Source organism: Phyllobates terribilis, unplaced genomic scaffold (assembly GCF_046119375.1).
Source record: "Phyllobates terribilis strain yellow unplaced genomic scaffold, ASM4611937v1 Scaffold_1__5_contigs__length_1240528914, whole genome shotgun sequence".
Taxonomy (NCBI): domain Eukaryota; kingdom Metazoa; phylum Chordata; class Amphibia; order Anura; family Dendrobatidae; genus Phyllobates; species Phyllobates terribilis.
The window spans coordinates 365,545,332-365,562,404 of record NW_027362761.1 but is presented as its reverse complement, the minus strand read 5'-3'; the positions used below and the strand labels follow the sequence as shown (position 1 = coordinate 365,562,404).

The following is a 17,073-nucleotide window of genomic DNA, read 5'->3' as shown; positions in this document are numbered from 1 at the left end:
AAAAATTTGGGTTCCAAAATTGTGCTGATTTAAAGTAGACATGTGGGAAATGTTATTTATTATTAACTATTTTGTGAGATATATCTCTCGGATTTAAGAGCATTAAAATTTAAATTTTGAAAATGGACAAATTTCTGATTTTTTCACAAATAAATGCAAGTGATATCGAAGACATTTTACCACTATTATGAAGTACAATATGTCACGAAAAAACAATCTCCGAATCAGGGGGATCCGTTGAAGCGTTCCAGAGTAATTACCTCATAAAGTGACGGTGGTCAGATTTGTAAAAATTGGCCCGGTCATTAACGTGCAAACCACCCTCGGAGGTAAAGGGGTTAATAGCGTTTGGGGACATGGCAGGTTCCCTTCAATATGATATTCTGCAGACAAGTGAAAAATGCTTGTCCTTTATTACACACTCTCAATGAGATAGTATTTGCAACAGGATACAAAAACCTTAATGTTGTGTCCAAATGCAATACTTTGGAGGTATTTTTCAGCCTCATTTAAGATACAAATGCTGGAAGATGGGGTGGGTGTAAAGCTGAGCTACTATACATTGGATACACAATAGGAGCCTCCTTTGGTAGCTGAAATAGGGGTAAAACTATACAAATATTGGTATCCTAATAGATTTTTATTATTATTCCCATATGTCCAAAAAATATAAGTATAATGCTAGACACGCTCCTGGAAGAAGTGAGCAGTGAAATGGCGCCTGTCGGGTGTGGGGTGGACACAGCGGGTCCTACAGGCTCCTGGTTCAGCCTAGTTTTAGGTAATATACCACGTGTTACATTTAGCAAATGGTGCTGGGTGTGTTGCCAGGGTTTTGCCCTCTTAGGAATGTCATTATAGGAGGAGTGATAAAAAGCAGGTTAAATATTCATTTAGATCTGTGCATTGGTACTTCACTCATATTATGCTCTTCACTCCTGCCAGCTATCATTTAGCCTTTAGATGGGGGCATATGGCACTAGGTCTATTATCTAGCTCTGATTCTGCCTTCTGAATTTTTCTGATTATGTATTAGCATGTATCTTTTTCACATTTTTTGCTGATTATACTACATAATTGATTATAGGCCTGGCACAGTATACAGTGTAAGTATTCAGATACTTCTACTTGGCTATTTGTGGAATTTGCGGTGTTTCCTCCCTCTTTTTGGAGGTCTTTTGCTCTATCTTTTTTAATGGTATGTTTTTAGGTCTATAATTAATAAAATGTTATGTTTTTATGTTATTTTTGGTTGGAATCTCATCTTCTCGGATGGCTACGTGCCGTAAAGTTAAGTTGTGTTACAGATTTTAATTATTACCTGCAACAGGGGCAAGTCAGGAAATCATGTGTTTGTTACTCTGTATATAAAGTACGGGCAAATCTGAAGAAGCTAATGCGAAATGTGTGTTGGGGTGGTTTTGGTAATACACAATTGAATGTGTTTTATCCCTTTGCTCTGCTTCTTGTCCATGTTAGATGTATAACCTTCACCATTTGGATAGATTATTGTGAGATGGGATTACAGTTTGTATTTTTATGGATATTATTTTTTGTATTTTTATGGATATTATTTACAGATATTAGCGCTGAGCATCTTATTGGCCTTTGATTTATTAATAAATTTACATTTGGGTTTCATAAACAACATTTGCACTTCAGGAGCGGGTGAATTCCAGGATATGAAGGTGTACAACCTGACCTTCATTCCATTTTTAATGTGTTTCTTTATTGAGAATTATGGCTTAATAAAGATTATTATGTGTACATAGTGGTATTATGTCCTCTATCTAGAGGTGGTTATAATATAGATAGAGAATAATTATTTGTACATATTTTGGCCTACTTTGGTTTACATGTACAATGCACAGCAGTAGAGAGATATTGAACCAATGCATCCAATCATTTTAAACATGCCATTATGACATGCCAGAAGTTCCTAAACTTTGTGTAAACCCCTGCCTGGGAACCTCTAATCTGTAGTCCTAGTAACCAATTTTTGTTACGTTTTCAAATTAAGAAAATTTGATTTGCATTTGTAATATTAGTTATATACAACAAGAAAAGATATTTGGTCTTTTTTTTAATGTTGAGTACAGCTACTTCCCCATAATATCTAAGAAGGGTCCAAGTAGAGCCTTATCTGTGTTAATAATGGTATCATCCTGCCATATTAGGCCTTCAGTACCCCAGGATAGTAGTAATTCAAACCTAGCCCCATTCCCCAAACCATTATATATATTTTTTATTTTTAACATAGACCTGATTGGATTACCAGCTATTAGTCTATACTGTCCACCACTAACCGAACCAATTTTGGGCTGCACTGTAAAAGTTATTGACACTAGCTGGTTTTCCCTATATGTGATGATGACTCAAATTTAACAACAATGTGAAATCTACTATTCACATTGACTGGATTATCAGCAAATGCTTCACTATACAGCTAGAAACTATATAAATTCCCATTGACACTAGTCAGACACTTGTACAATATGCATATTTTGTAACTGGTACAGAGAAAAAAATCCAATGACAACCTTGTCCATCATCATCTGTGCAGATGGCAAAATGTTATCGAGAGCTTCAGTAGAGTTCAGCCAAGGGTGGTCCAGGACTCCTTCAATGGTGAGACGCTCTTCTGGCTTAACCTTCAGCAGCCTGGATGGGAGACAGGTTTGCACACTCATCAGTCATGTGAAAAGTGAGCTTTACTTACAAGCCACACAGTAAGAGGAAAGGGGTAAATAGGTCTTGGCTACTTCAAATGTATATGACGTGAACTTTCTAAGCCATCACTGCAAATCAAATCTCTGAAAACATACGTTTGCTTTCTAAAGAAAATATGTAAAACTTGTATATCGTACCATCCTTAGAATAATAAATGATCAATGGATTTGAACATTGTATAAATGTTAGTTTCCCAGCTAGAAGTTCAAGGCCTGAGCTGTAAAGCAACGTATCGCCTGCAATGTGTTACTCCGTGATCTCATGCAGACTTACTTGCGATATGCTGACAGCATTTGCTACATTTTGGTTGGGTACTTTAAGGCCACCTTCACACGTTGAGTATTTGGTCAGTATTTCACACCAGTATTTGTGTTTCAATGATTTATTTATTGAACTTTAGAGAACATTTAGAGGGAGGAAAAGGAAGGGAGGAAGATTAAAGGGGTTGTCTGGTACTTTTAAAAGAAATGCCAGTGTGTTTTAATGATAAATACAACCTTCTTTCTAATTACCTTGCGCTGTTGATACTGCCTGTGAGCGGCGCCATCGGGTGTGACGTGCGGGATAACCCCGCCCACAACCCAGCAGCCACCGGTGGAACGCGGAAGAGGGACCCCCGGCTGCAGCCGCAACTTGTCGTGACGTCAGCGGATGTTAGAACCGGCTGCAGCCGGGGGTCAAGTGATGCCTGTGAGTGGCAGTATCAGAAGCGCAAGATAATTAGGAAGAAGCTTCTATCTATCATTAAAACACACTGGCATTTTTTTAAAAGTACCGGACAACCCCTTTAAGGAAATAAAAAAAAGGGGGGGGGAGTAAATATTTATTAAGAAGTCACATCAGTATTGTAAGCCAAAACCAGGAGTGGAACAATCAGAGGAAAAGTATAATAGAAACACGTCACCACTTCTGTATTTTCACCCGCTCCAGGTTTTGGGTTACAAATACTGAGGTAAAATACTGACCACATACTGAATGTGTGAATTTGGTTTCTGGACTGCAAGAAATATGATGAGATATCTCAACGTCATTCAGCGTACATGCACAATAACTTTACCCATTTAAATGGCCCAATAGGTATCGGTCATTAGAGTATCTTGACAGGTTATGACAGGTCCAATAGGCTAACATACCAGACACCACAAAAAAACAAAAACTAGAATACAAACCAAACCATGTTGTTGTTTTTTTTTTAACACACACAAAAAAAAAAATTAATACAGCATATAAACATGAATTGGCAGTTATCCCACTCCCTCACTAACAGCATAGACACATGTAGCAGATCTGTTGCAGAAATTTCTGAGAATTAAGATCGGTTCTGTATATGTGAATGTGGATTATAGTAAGTGTATCTACCCTCTAATAATGCCCGTAGTGCTGCAGACAGAGACAACTGCTGACAATCATTGAGGGTGGTTGAAGGAGGCCCAGTTTATGAGGATTCTTGGCCCATATGCAAATAGTACAATGGTCCTGATTCATTAAGGTGTTTTTGTCAGTTTTCTGTATAAATATAGTATTACAATAAAGTTATGGAACCTTGTAAATACTCAGATTCAAATACCTTACATTTATGGTTTACCTCGAGTGTCAGAAAACCTTTGACATGCCAGTGACAAGTCACAAATTTTTATTGGTGAGGGTCCGAGTGTGATGATATCTTGTGATTGATGAAATGAGGGGCTGAGGCAGAGCACTGTACTTATTTGCTGTGTTTGGCTGACCCTTGGAAAGGTGGGGTTAGTGGTGTGGGGCCTCACAAAGTATACAGTATGAGTATCTACAACGCTCTGCTTAGGTCTATATGGGTAGTTGTATTTGGTCAGCATATCACTAGTATTTGTAAGCCAAAATCAGGAGTGGCTACCAACAGAGAACAGGTGGGAATCTTTCCATTATACGTTCTCTATCCAAAGGTTCCACTGCGCTCAGCTTATGGCCTTTACTGTTCTTTTTGAGACTTCGTGACAGGTCCAATAATCAGAATTGTGTTCCCCAATACCCTGCAGATTGTAAGCTGTAAGTCCTTGCTTAAACTTTGTACACATATGTTATGTATGGAACCCCTTTTCACATGTACAGCACCCTGGAATTAAGGGTGCTTTAAAAAAAAAAAAAAAAAAAAAAAAAAAATGGCCCAAAGCTCCAGGAAGTGTCTACTGGGTGCCATACTCTGGTGGCTACATATGATAGATTGGTCTCTTTATACAGATAAATACAGAGGGAGCATCAAGCTCAGTGAGGGGGCAGGCAACTCAGCATTTTATTATATGGGCATTTCATATATTTTACAGTCAGTATTAGTACCATCCCAAATACCTAGAGAAGGAAAATAAACACTAGAACTCACTTTCTCACAATGTCTTTTGCCATTTCAGAGATCTGGCTCCATTCTTCCTCTGGGAACTCAAAGCTTCCGGTCATTATTTTCTTCCTCATGTCCTTTGGGATAGTCCGACTGTGATGCTTGGAGTAAAATGGAGGATAGCCACAGAGCATCACATAGATAATGACACCTAAGGACCACAAGTCACAGCTCTGGGAGAGAAAACCACAGAAGACACACACATTTTGGTATAGTTACTGAAACCATCTAGAACACAAAACTAAACTAGTTTGAAAATAATCTTTAAAAAAAAAAAAGATAAGAACATCTTCAGGGACATTTATATTTTCTTAAATACAAGTATTTTGTTCTAAAGTAAGTTTTTGCAATTAGGTTATAAACATTTTTGGACAGGTTGCCTACTATAGTCTGGCTGCTTTGCTGCCGCCAGTCGAGATGGGATTATTGATTTGCAGGACTCCGCTCCAGGACCAGGTCAGTAATCTGTGATTGCTGGATGGGGGTCCTGCGAATCTCCTCACCGCTCTGCATCCCCGGCTACTCGGATATCACACCAGTCCGGGTAATCAAAAGAGCTGGGAATGTCAGGGGGCAAGGCGATTACAAGGTCCACTAATAGAACCAACTCACGGATTAATTTTCAGGTAACTCATTCAGACATTTTTTTTTTATAAAAAACTCAATTGCAAAAGTTAAGTCCACATCACAAACAACACGACCAACTGACTTCATGTTACTTAGAAATAAAGGACAGCAGATTGTTGATAAAACTGAACAAGGACACAGGTCCATCACTACAGTGATGATCGAGAAGGAGAAACTCCTATGGAGGTATAAAATATTATCATACAGTAAGTTAACTCCTCCAAAACATTTTTCTCCAAACTGAATAACGCCAAGTTTGATAACTTGTCTTTGTACTGCAGTCTACCCATTCCCTTAATAACCTTGGTCGCTCTTCTCTGGGCCTGCTGTGGTCCACAATATTACAAGTGTGGCCTGACAAGTGACTTGTAAAGAGGAAAACAATGGGGGGGGGGGGCAGGGTCAGCTACGACACTGCCTATAGTGAATGATGGATCCTGTGTTATCAGCTGTGTTAATAGCTCATTTTGAGAGGATAGTTCCAAGTGTTTCCATCCCTGTACTCCCCACAAGATTGTCTGCACTCCTTTTTGTATACAGTGTACTACCCTGAAGAAGTTCAGCCTCTTGTTTTATTCTCTTCAGTGTTGAATCTTGAATCCTAGCTCTGGTCCTGCACATTTTCCTCTATTAATCCCATAATACATTAGCACAGCATTACATAACCATCTAGTGACATCACTGTCTGCCAAGGGATCACCGCAATTATTCTTCCCTCTTTAGTTCTTTAAATAGGCTAAATATAATAGAAGTGAAGCAAGGGAGGCTGAACTGTCATCTCCTAAATTATAACTGTGTGACAGGAGCTGAGCAGTCATCATCATTTGTGGTTGCCGTTTTGTATCCCCCCTGTGAGCATTTCAGTGGTGCAGTCCATGCAATTTCATCATGCAAGAACTTCTTGTCACTTACATGGTGACCTTCCCTTCAAAAGAGCGTAAAACCATGCAATTCCGAGGAAATCATAATGGGATCACATAATGTAACTGAAGAGAAGGATACCATGAATTTCCAGATAAATAGGAACAACTAATGAGGTAATACTAGCTGAATTATATGCATTGGGGAATTAGTGACAGGAAGATTAAAAAAAAGAAGAAAAAAAAAAAGGACATTTAGAGTAGGGATGAGCGAACCTGAACTATAACGTTTGGGGTTTGTACCGGACAGCTAGTGTCCTGTGCTAGACTCCAAACACGGACTTCTCCTGAAGTCCATGTTACTGTTCGGATGCTTAATAAAATTTGTTGAAAGGTCTATATAACCGCCGGATCACGGGTAGTGCTGCCATTGTGCTCTGACCAGTGTAGTGACAGCTCGAGTGAGGGACAGTAAAATAAATAATTAAAAAACAATGTAGGGTCCCCCATATTTTTAATAATCAGCCAAGGGAAAGCAGACAGCTATGAGCTGGTCTTATTATGCTGGGAAGGGGACAATATCCGTGGACCTTATCAGCCTATTAGTTTCATCCCCAGCAGTCTGCTTTGCCTTTGCTGGTTACTAAAAATGGGGGTCCCCCCTATTTTTAACAATCAGCTAAGCCAAAGCAGATAGCTGGGGGCTGATATTAATCGGCTGGGAATGTCCATGGACATTGGCCGCTTCCCAGCCTAATAAGATCAGCCCTCAGCCGCACCAGAAATGACGCCCCAATTCTGGCGCTTAGCCTCGGCTCTTCCCAATATCCCTGGTGCGGTGGCAATCAGGGTAATGGTTTATGGGGTTGATGTCAGCTTTGTAGTGTAAGCTGGCATTAAGCCCATGGGTTAGTAATGGAGAGGTGTCAGTCAGACGCCCCCATTACTAACCCCGTATTTAGCAAAAGGGCAATCGGGAAGAAACAAGGCTAAGCGCCAGAATTAGCGCATCTAATGGATGCGCCATTTCTGGGGCGGCTGAGGGATGGTCCTATTAAGCTGGGAAGGGGCCACCTTCCCAGCCTATTAATATCAGCCCCCAGATGTCTACTTTGGCTTAGCTGGTTATTAAAAATAGGGGGGACCCCACGTCATTTATTTATTTTTTTTTTAAAGAGTCCCCCCATTTTTAATAACCAGCAAAGGCAAAGCAGACAGCTGGGGGCTGATAATAGTCCGGAAAGGTCTATGGATATTAGCCCCTTCCCAGCATAATAAGACTAGCTCACAGCTGTCTGCTTTCCCTTGGCTGCTTATTAAAAATAGGGGGGACCCACATTGTTTTTTTTCACCATTTATTTATGAGCAAGTAAAGTAAACTACACATGCAAGGCACTGCTCCACTCCTCCACTTGGACCTCTGCCTCCTGGTTCAAGATTATGATTTTTTATTTCATTATATGTCATTTTAAGTCATTTTCTTATCCACATGGCAATTGTCCTGCTCTTACTCTCATTTTGCTTCCTTTTTCAGGCCCTTAGCCATCACTACGAACATTTTACAGTACCAAAGTTCGGGTCCAGGGTCAAGTTCTGGTACCCAAACCGAACTTTGGACTAAAGTTGGTCCGAACCAGAGCTCATCCCTAATTAAGGGTGCAAACAAAATCTGCATTTAAGGGTATGTGCACGTCTTTTTCAGGTGGATTCTGCCTGGAACCCACCTGATAAAACTGTAAAAACAAACAAACCCCCCCCCTAAAATGAATGAATATATACATAGCAATGGCGAAAAACTTGCTGTGCATATGTCCAGTTTATTTTAGCTTCTTTTAAACACTCTAGGCTCCGAAAGGCACTAAGTGGTTAAAAGAAGTGACTGGCCCATTCTTCTGTATGCTTGAGCTTAGAAGCCACTCTCTAATAATACATACAATTAAAGAAAAAAAACAAAAACAAAAACCAAAAAAACACCAGTTGCAGAGCCGCAGCAAAAAATATATCAGAAAATAAGCTTTGGGAAAACACTACTAGTGCTTTCCTGAAGTTCTTTTGCAGGGAAAACTCAGTGTGTACACCAGCGTCTAAACGACACTGTTGTGCACGTTCCCGAAGGCTGTTTTCTGTGATTTTCAAAAAAAAGGTAGTTGTGGAAAAACCTCTTTAATTCTGTTACACCTGTTCTACATTCCATTATTACAATATTGATGGGCAGTATAGATCTAGATGTGGTGAGAAATCCACGAAAAACGAGCAGGCAGTCTCTCCACAAAGTACCCTTAACATACACTACTATGGGACCACAACTCCGATGTACGGTGAAGCGTTACCTTGTTGTAAGTGTACGGTGTTGGTGAGGTAGGAATAATTCCAGACTTCTCTTTCTGGTGTCTTCTTTGTGCCTCCAGAACCTGATAATTAGCACACCAAAGAAAGGATATGTCACTTACAGTGTGGTGGAGCATGCCATTATACATTGTACAAGCACAGTAACCGCACTGATTCTGCCTGATCTGTACAGCAGAAATAGAATTATATATATTGATGTTCAACTGTAATAATGGATAATGAATCCATTCAAAGTATTGGGGTTGAAAAGGACATGGTTATATGCTAAAGAGTTTTCTACCTCTGATTTTTCTTTTAAAATAAAAAAAAATGGGTTAAGAAAAATGAAATAAAATATATATTAAAATCAACAATCCAACGCCACTTCTCTTCACAGAATTTCTATTTTTATCACATATATGTTTGTTTAATAATTCAAAACAAGCAACAACGAGTTAAAATTTTGCTAAAATCAGTTCACATTTCAATGGTACTTGGAAAAAACTGGCCAAAATGACTGGCAAGGTTTGATTAACTCAAGAAAACCTTTACGGTATTCCTTAGAGTAACACTTTTTTTTTTTTTTATCTATGGTAGTCCAATTAGAGTCATACCTTGATTTACTTTAACCTTTAAAGTCTTTGGGATTGAACTTTGTAGGCAACAGGCAATTTTAGGATGGTTTCACACGTCTAACATTCACGGTCCAAAAAATGGACAACGATGTCCAGACTGACTGGATCTGCTGACCTTGAAACACAACAGCCTCACACACTCTTCAACGTATTGTATCACCTAGAAGGAATACTTGTGAAATTATGGAAATCACAGGATCGATAGATATGTTAATGATATGCAAATGATAAAAGTTGAGACATTTTGAAAATTTTGTTTTACATTTTTTTTAAGTATCAAGTATGACCGTCACACAGAAATACAGGCACTTACACGTCTTGACTGCCATCAATTAGGTTATTAAATGGTTGTTTGAGGAATGTTCTGCCACGCTGAATGCACTTGGGAAAGCAAATTAGCAAGATCCACTGTTGGGAGCTCGCTTTGCAACTTGTGACCAATGACATCCCATATGCGCTCGATGGGAGACAATATTGAAAATGCTGCAGATCATGGTAGCACGTTTAGGCCCCACAGACTACTCATAGTAGAAAAACCAATATGCGGCCTGGTGTTAAGTTAAAAGTCCTTTTCATAGTGTTGCTCACATGGTCTCCAGACTAATCTCAAGCTATCACTGCCTCCAAGACAAAAGCAGGACTTCTAGCTAAAAAGGATAGGCCTCCATTGCAGTCTTGCTCTGTACCATGATAGCCTTTGAGAGCTGTAACGTGAGGTCAACGGAACACCTGAAGCTGGTAGTATGGCTGGTACACTGGCTTGCAAAAGTATTCACCCCCTTGGCAGTTTTAGTTTTTTTGCTACCTTACAACCTGGAATTTCACTGTTTTTGTGAGGGTTTGCATCAGTTTATGTAAAGAACATGCCTACAACTGTGAACATTTGGTTTTCTTTTTATTGTGGAGCAAAGAACAATTAGGACAAAATAACTGAAAACTTCAGTGTGCATAACTATTCACCCCCCTAAAGTTAGTACTTTGTAGAGCCTCCTTTTACAGCAATTACAGCTGCAAGTCACTTTGGATAGGTCTCTATGAGCTTTCCACATCTTGCCACTGGGATTTTTGCCCATTCCTCAAGGCAACACTGCTCCAGCTCCTTCAGGTTAGATGGTTTCCTCTGATGAACAGCAATCTTCCAAGTCTGATCACAGATTCAATTGGATTAAGGTCTGGGCTTTGCCTAGGCCACTCCAAAACATTTACACATTTCCCCTTAAACCACTCGAGTGTTGCTTGAGCAGCATGCTCTGGGTCATTGTCTTGTTGGAAGGTGAACCTCCATCCCATTCTCAAATCACTGACAAACAGGTTAAGCTCAAGAATATTCCTGTATTTTTCACCATCAATCTTCCTCTCGACCCAAACCATTTTCCCTGTTCAGCTGCCAAACCCCCCCCCCCCACAGAATGATGCTGACACCACCATGTTTCACTGTGGGGATGGTGTTGTTGGGCTGATGAGCCGTGTTGGGTTTGGAGTCAGACCTAGTGTTACCTTGGCCGCCAAAATTTAAATTTTGGTCTCATCTGACCACAGCACCTTCCTCCAAACAATTGGAGAGTCTCCCATATTTTTTGGCAAACTCAAAACAAGCCTTACAATTGTGTGTAATTTAAGGCTTTTTTCTGCCCACTCTTCCATAACGTTTTAGACATAAAAAAAGTATAAATATTAAGGGAAACAAAGTGTGTACATAATACCTTTAAAAACATAGAATTTATTTAAACTCTATTAAAAAACATCAGCATTCCCAGTGTGAAAAATAGAAAATGTGAACAAAATGCAGTCCAACTGGAGATGCCCGCACATGCTGCTGTTGCTGCTACTACCCCTTCCTCACTTAGCTAGTTGGACTTTGTCTAGTACAGGCTTCTACAGTGATACTGCTATATCAGGAATAGTGAAGGAAAGAGAGGGTGAGTCGTAGTGAAGTGTGGGTGCCAACCCCCGCTGCCAGGCAGGGGTAGTAGTTTTATTGCCTAGGGTGGTTATCCTGGGTTTCACATGTATTACCCCACAACCTATATTGTTATCCGGTTCTGTGAGTATAAACTATACATGAACTGACCTGTCTCTATGCTAATATCTTTCTATGCATGATATACTTCTTCATTAGAACAAAAGAAACATGACTTGATGGTTAGTGGTTGATATGTGCAGGCATCTCCAGTTAGCTCAATTATCATAGACTGGATTTTGTTCACATTTTTTATTTTTCACACTTAGGATACTGTTTTTTTTTTTTTTTTTTTTTTAATACAGTTTAAATAAATTCTATGTTTTAAGGTTATTATATGCGCACTCCTCCATAAAGGCCACCTCTATGGAGTATATAGCTTATTGTGTTCGCATAGACAGATACTCCATTGTCTGCTTGGGAACTCTGCAGCTCTTTCAGGGTTACCTTTGGTCTCTGTGTTGCCTCTCTGATTGATGCCCTCCTTGCCCAGGCTGAGAGTTTTGGTTGGCAGACCTCTCTTGGCAGGTTTGTTGTGGTATCATGCTCTTTCTTTTTGAGGATAATGGATTTCATTTTGATCCAGGGGATCATCAGAGATTGAGATATTTATTTTTTTTATATAACCCAGCCCTGACTTGTACTTTTCAACAACTTTGTCCATGACTTGCTTGGAGATCCTCTTGGTCTTCATGGTGTTGTTTGGTTAGTGGTGCCTCTTGCTTAATGGTCTTGCAGCCGCTGTGGGCTTTCAGAAAAGGTAAAGTGTATATACTGACAGGCCATGTGACACTTAGATTGCACACATGTGGACTTCCTTTCACTAAGCATGTGACTTATGAAGGGAATTGCTTGCACCAGAAATTTTTAGGGGCTTCATAGCAAAAGGAGCAAATACATATGCACATATCAATTTTTAGTTATTTGATCCCATAAATTTAAATTTATGCCTATATTTTTCTCACTTCATCAACTTAGACTATTTACTGCTGATGTATCACACACAAATTGGATTACAAAAATATTTAAACACAGGTTGTAATGTAACAAAATAGGTAAAAAGCCAAGGGGGTGAATACTTTCACAAGACACTGTAGCTTAATATCATACAAAGGCCTTCTGATTGTTCTTGTAGACACTATTTAACGCCTTAGGCTTGGCATTTGAAATCTAATCTCCCTTGCAGTACAGAATGGATCACTACTAGTGATGAGCGAATGTGGTCGTTTAACCCTTTCACCGAACATGCTCGGGAGCTTGCCGAGTATCTCCGGCGTGCTCATATATTATGTTTGAGTCCCTGCGTCTGCATGATTTACAGCTGTAAGACAGCCTGAACACATGTGAGGATTCCCTAACAAACAGGCAATCCCTGCATGTGTTGAGGCTGTCTAACAGCCGTAAATCATGCAGACACAGGGACTAGAACATAATATACGAGCACGCCGGAGATACTCGGTAAGCACCTGAGCATGCTCGGTTAAAGGGTTAAATGAGCGCGCTCGCTCATCATTAATCACTACGCATTGTTCTTTGAATCTGACAAAACCACGTGGGTAATATCATGAAGATACCTTCATGAGAGAACATCACACTGGTCCTACTACCGGCATTATGGTGTGGTGGCATAATGTACTGTAGCTAGATATAGATAGCTTACATTGATTTTGTTGTGGAACCAAAAGGTATAGCCATTTCTATAGTATCAGGAATCTTCAATAACACCATACCACATGTTTCTCGTGCTGCTGTTAGTGGGCTAAATGTGCCATCATGGCCTTCAGGGTTTCTGGACTTCCATCGAAAACATCTGGGACATCATTGGTCGGCAATTGCAAAGGGACGTGACAGCAGTGAATCTTGATGATTTTCATACCCAAGTGCATTCAGGATGGCAAAACATTACTCAACCAACCATTAATAGCAGCCAAGGCATGTAAATGAGTGTATTTCTGTGCATGGCGCTTATACTTGATACTGAATAAATCAAGATGTTTTGAATACTTTGTTTCCATTTCACCATTTGTTCATCATAAACTCATAAACATGTCCATCGATTCTATAATTGTCATAATCTCACTACTTTTCCTTCCTGATGTTGTATCTTTTTTTTTTTAATCAAAAAGCTTTTATTGAATCATTTATCACATATTAAACATCATAAAGATGATATATTGCATACAAAGCAAAGTACACAGAAAAAAAAAGCATTGGTCATCAGTAAATTTAAACCATAAACCTACCCTCCTCCCCCTCTAAGCCCACGTCTTCTCTAAATATGCCCCCTGACCTTTTTGGTACCCACAACAAACCTCACAGCTAGATAAATAGGAGCTAATGCAATACAATTTTACATTGTTTCTCAAATTTAGCAACTGCTCCCTTTCTATACATACCTTTATTTTACATCAGTATTGTATTGTGTTATTTAAGCACTGGACTATTCCATCCATCGAGGGAGGGCTACTTGCCAACCAGTGTTTAGCAATAGATTTTCTGCTTTGGTCAAATATTTTGGAGATAGCCAGCTGCACTGAGGAAGAGCCAACATCCTCCCCCCCAGGCCCAAAACACAAGATTTAGGACTAAGTGGAACTTGAATGCTAAATACTTCCATTACCAGACTGCCAACATTCTCCCACTATCTGGCTAACTGAGGACACGACCAGAACATATGCATGAGATCAGCTCCCTCACCTCTGCAGCGTGGAGAGCAATAATCGGTTCTGAGACCCATTTTATTTAGTGCTTTTGGAGTTCTGAATACCCTAAGGACAAGAAACAATTGAGACCTCCTCTGTGCTGTACTGATCGAGACTTGATGTTGCATCTTTAATGTTGAGGAGATTAGATGTATATCAGGCTGTTGAGTTTGGGTCAGGAGACATGAGGCCATTCAGGACATCGTGTTTCGATATTTCGCCTACTGTCTCATATTGAAATAAATGTGAGCGTGCACCACATCAGAGTTCTTTTTTTCTTTCAGGGCTGGAGTGGTACTATTAATCCAAGTTCCTTGCCCCTAGTATTATACTCGCCAGCCGCCGTCTTCAGCTCTTCCCGGCGCCACTTCGGTACAATGCTGCCATCTTGTGACCGCAGATTCTGATTGACCGGAAGTCAGAGCAGACGGTCACAACTCTCAGTGTAAGGCTATGTGCCCACGATGCAGAAATGAAGCAGAAAATTTCTGCAGCATTTCTGCATCTCCCTGGCAGAAAAAACGCATGCAGACTGTGCATGCGTTTTTCCTGCAGAATACATGCGGATTCACATGCGTCAACACATGTGTTTCCGCATTCGGACTGACAAGCACTTTCCAGGCGATAGCATCACTTGGAAAGTGCTTGACAACTAGGTCACACTATATAAATCCATGCAAAAGGCATGGATTTATATAGTGTGACCTTAAAAATAAAAAAATAAAGCTATACTTACCCCCGATCCCCAGCCGCATGTGCTGTCGCGCTCGTTCTGGCTTCTTCCAGGTTGCCGGCATCTCGCGAGACAGCCTGCGGTCACATGACCGCGACGTCATCTCAGGTCCTGGAAGATAAGCGCTGCAGGGGCCGCCGGACAGGTGAATATAAACTTTATTTATTATTTTATTCTTTTTTTTACAGGTACAATGGTACCCAGGTCTGGATGAGAGTCTTCTCTCCTCCCGAACTGGGTACCATCCGCACATAGAGACGCATATAATCCGCGTGTACAAATGTACAGACACGGATTCTATGCGTCACAATGCAAGTCAATGGCGGCGCTTCCTCTGCGCTGCCGCAAAATTAATGAACATGCTGCGGATTTATTTGCGCTGCAGAAACGCTGCGGAAAAATCCGCAGCATGTGCATTGACATTGCGGAATGCCATTGGGGACCATGTGGTGCGGATTACCATGCGTTTTTGATGCGTTTCCGCTGCGGAAATTCCGCAGCATAAATGCATGAAAAACGCATCGTGTGCACGCAGCCTAAGACTTTGAGAGGCTTATTCTGGCCTTGTTCTGGCTCTCATAGACTTGCATTGAGTAGTGACTTGTGGATCAGCCAGCAAACACTGGAGCGATCTTCAGGTCACAAACTGCTGGAGACCAACCGGATCAGCACCAATAACAGAAGATGGTGGCTGGTAAGTATGACACCAAGTGTAGGGAACTTAGATTAGTAGCACTATCCAGCACTGCAATTAAAAAAATAAATATGCGGGAATGGTGCTTTAAGAAGGCCCCTGAAAAAGAGCTTTAAAGAGTACTGATCACAAATCTAGGGCCCTTTTCATTTAACAAGAGAGAGGGTGGTCCCAGTTTGGGAATTTTAATAAATATAAGTTCATGTCAAAACCACTCCTTCCTAGTGCCTGAAAGGAATCTACTTTCTACCAAAGTCAGTCCCGAACTTATGGGACACTGACATGCAAAACAGGATCACAAAACCCTTAGTGGCCACTCTCAAAATTAGAGAATGAAACCTTGCTCGTTGCGCTAATCCAGTGCTGCCGCGTACTTTAATAAGCAGTTACAGAATGGTAACAAACATTAGAGATGTTAGGTATCAACTCAGTAAAGGTTGGGTTAGTACGAAGAGCGAGCGCTCACTTTCACACTGTGAGAGTGTGGCACCCCAGGTCTGGTCGCCACAGTGGCAGCAATGTCATGTCTAAGAGCAGATGGGAGGTTCCCTGGTTGGGGACAATTAGCATGCAGCATCTCCTGCCTCAGTCCAGGGAGGGGAGAAATCTGCCCTTTATAAACTGGATCTGGGGCGGGGTTAGAGAGACAAGTTCGAGACAAGGTTCCAGTGAAGTTGCAGATAGGGATAGGTCAGCAGCAGGCTGAGGAGTCCCTGTAGGCAGAGGAGGAACACGAGGCCAGGAGAGGAGCTAGCAGAGCTCATCCTGGCTAGAGACTTACAGAGCCGGACACTGGAGTCCGAGGCTTATAAGCCCAGCAGCAGAAAACCACCACGCAGGGGACTTCAAGTCCTCTGGCCCAAGGAAGCCCGGAGGCTCAGCCACACGAGAGGGACCACTACTGCCCCGGAGGTGTGAGAGGTATGGAAGGCCCGAGTCGCCAGTCATACGGGTGAGAACACGGTACACTCAGAGACGTGGGCTACCACTACACTACAGCGGGATAGCCAAGAAAGAGTGAAGTCAGCAAGGTAGGCCTACAAACTCCCCCTGAGCAGCGGGATTTCCCAGTTGCTCTCAGACTGACTAGGCCTCCATTGTTAACCTATATTCCGGACGGGTCCCTTAATACCACTAACAGTAAAGACCCTGAATCGCAGGACAGACTCCGTGTGGTTACTGCTGCTCCCGCACACCATCACCACCAACATCCCTATTTTCTGCCCTGAGGCTATACTCCTCCCGTGGTGAGTTATACTACCCTCAGCTGCACCCACAGCACCAGCCTCAGCGGTCTGCCCTGCAGTGGCGGTTCACTCTGACCGCAATCCATGGGTGGCGTAGTCGGACATTCAGCTTATAGACTGCCATTTGGTTTGACCGCCCTGAGCCACGGGACTGGGTCCCCGCCACGCAAGGAGTACAACCCCCAGCAT

The 17,073-nt window shown here is 41.3% G+C and overlaps 1 protein-coding gene across 1 annotated transcript in view; it reads right to left on the bottom strand.

The window, feature by feature from the left end:
- MAPKAPK5 (MAPK activated protein kinase 5) overlaps positions 1-17,073 on the bottom strand; it is a 73,686-nt gene that overhangs the window by 15,597 nt on the left and 41,016 nt on the right. Inside the window, exons 8-10 of the mRNA XM_073676347.1 lie at positions 8,916-8,996; positions 5,084-5,271; positions 2,541-2,661 (exon numbers count right to left, since the gene is read on the bottom strand). Coding sequence (XP_073532448.1) covers positions 2,541-2,661; positions 5,084-5,271; positions 8,916-8,996 — 390 coding nt within the window. The remainder of the gene's footprint in view (positions 1-2,540; positions 2,662-5,083; positions 5,272-8,915; positions 8,997-17,073) is intronic.